At 36.5% G+C, this 2,392-nt stretch overlaps 1 protein-coding gene across 1 annotated transcript; it reads right to left on the bottom strand.

Moving 5' to 3' along the window:
* Window positions 1-601: 601 nt before the first annotated feature.
* On the bottom strand, window positions 602-1,727 carry LOC139904395 (uncharacterized). Its single transcript, XM_071886334.1, has 2 exons — window positions 1,304-1,727; window positions 602-1,174 (listed from the first exon to the last, which is right to left on the bottom strand). Exons 1-2 carry the CDS (start codon window positions 1,713-1,715, stop codon window positions 795-797), a joined length of 792 nt encoding a protein of 263 aa, XP_071742435.1. The 5' UTR covers window positions 1,716-1,727; the 3' UTR covers window positions 602-794.
* Between the last annotated feature and the right edge of the window lie 665 nt (window positions 1,728-2,392).

Here is a 2,392-nt window from a genome sequence, read left to right as displayed (position 1 = left end):
TCACTCTGTAAATTCTTCATAGCAATAAAATTTCTTTTGCTTTTCCAAGAAAAGAAAAAAGAAAAAAATTATTACTCGGTATCTCTGCTACAAAAGAAAAAGATAAACATTAAGACCACGTTTAACGCAAGCGTGTTGCACCCGTGCTTGCCTAACACGCCTAATAGCCCCAGTGTGTTTGTTTGTGTGCTTCTGGCGTGCGTCAAACTTACACGTAGAAGCAAGCACGTGCCACAATTTTTCTTTTTTTTATTGGTCAGTTTTTTATTTTTATTATTTTTTATTCACTATTTCACCCAACTTTCAATCAGATTTTAACACATCACCCAACACGCTACTTAACACTCCACCCCATTATTTACCAGTTTACTAGCACGCTCATCAAGCACCCCACCCCTACCCAGTAACACGCCAACACGCCGATAAAGATGGTCTAAAGTGTACATTCGTACGTACATACATGTAATAAAAATAAGGGAGATGATTCTCACACACACTTTTTTGATCCTCACACACCAATTGAATATTATTAGAAGAGTAAAAGGTTAAAATAGGTGTGTGAAGATTAAAAAAGTGTGTGTGAGAATCATCCCCCTAAAAATAAACCTTATCCAAATTCGTCTAAAACAATAAACTATTAAAAAGATTTTACACTTACACCCCTCGATCTACTAAGACACGCCACTCAACAATCGAGCTTTGAAATTACTAACCACATGCAATCTCCCAACCACCTTCCTACAATTACTTCTACCACCACCAACCGCCGCTGAATACTCAAACCCTAACAAACTCTAACCGGTAAACTCACCCTCACCGTTTCCCACCACCGCGGTTATAAAGTTCGTTGTCCTTTTATACGATCCGAACCATTTCGATTGCATGTATCCGTTTTTTCTCCAAGGCGATATCAACATTTCTCGTGATCTTAGTGACGTTCTCATCTCAGCGCACATTAGCCTAACTACCTTCTTTAATTCATTAGGTTTAATCACCATAAATTTCGGCATTATATCGAGTAACGATTCGTAAGCTTTAGTCGGCCGTGCGATTGTAAATTCAGCTCCTATTGATACTTCAACAATGTAACGGTCACCTGATAATAAAACGTCGACGTATTCGTATTCACCACCTGGATGCCCTCCTGTTTTCCCCCATCGTGACTTACAAAGACCTAAATTCATATATCACAACACCAATTTTAAACAACAATAATTCAACTTTTGACAAAGTAATTACTTAAATACTTTAAATAATTTTGTTAATTAATATTAAATGTGAATGTGATTGGAGTAACCGTCACCTGCATCGAATCCTTTTTGACGAAGTAAAGTCATTATATTTCTCTTATTTGAAGCATCATTCAAATTCCAACACACAGTTTCTAACTCGAAACGAATTGCACGTTTCGTACGGTCATCTTCATCATCGTTACTACCACCGATCAATTCAATCAGCGTTTCTTTAGTATCAGTATCGGTACCTAAAAATCCGCCCGCATCCTGAGATGCCTTCTCTTCAAGACGTTTTTCAACGTTGGATTCAAATCGATCGTTAACATCTACTTCAAAAAACGAGTCAACTAAATCGGAAAGATCCGTCACCGAGTTCTCGGCCAAATGCTCGCTTCCGCTACTACTCTGGCATAATCGTGCCCTAGCATCATCGTCAAACGCTGCTGTGATTCGCTTGAATCTCGTTGGAATATATGCCATATTTGTGTGATTTAAATTTGTTGATATCGTTTGATAATCTTGTTAAATACTCGGATATATTATATATAAGTAGCAGGGGAAGGGGATGAAAAAAATGTGAGGAGGAAACTTGGGAATGTGAATTAACGGCGTTAAGATTAGTTTTGAATGTACTCTTCTTAATTTCTTATGGTGGTTGTTCGCTTGTTCGTGATTAATCGTTACTCCGTAGTAATTAAGTTAACGGAAAATGTAACGGAGGTTTGAGTCATTTTAGATGAGTACAACTGTACAAGTGTGAAAAGCATGGATGGATTGGCAACAGCTCGTGCTAATAACGGTTTATCACGTGGCAGTGAGTCTCTTGCACACGGTGGTGATGTGTTAACCTGTCATTATTATATTAATAATATAAATAAATTTTAGTCGTAATCTTAACTTCTTTTTTTAATTAATTAACAACCATTTTGAATTTTGAATGTGTCTAATAATAAAAAAAAAAATGAATAAATGATGTGTGGTCCATTTAATTAACTCTACCATTTTCCCCATTCTCTATTTTCGCACGAGGGAGATTTTATTTAATTATACGTACGATAAATTAGTGGACTTGGGCAGTCAAATGCCAAACAGTGAAAACACATATGATTTTTAGAATCATTAAAAGATGTTTTATGGATGTCCAAATACGATGAATC

The sequence above is a fragment of the Rutidosis leptorrhynchoides genome, chromosome 4 (genome assembly GCF_046630445.1).
Source record: "Rutidosis leptorrhynchoides isolate AG116_Rl617_1_P2 chromosome 4, CSIRO_AGI_Rlap_v1, whole genome shotgun sequence".
NCBI classification, from domain to species: Eukaryota; Viridiplantae; Streptophyta; class Magnoliopsida; order Asterales; family Asteraceae; genus Rutidosis; species Rutidosis leptorrhynchoides.
This window is presented reverse-complemented; position numbering and strand designations above follow the sequence as displayed.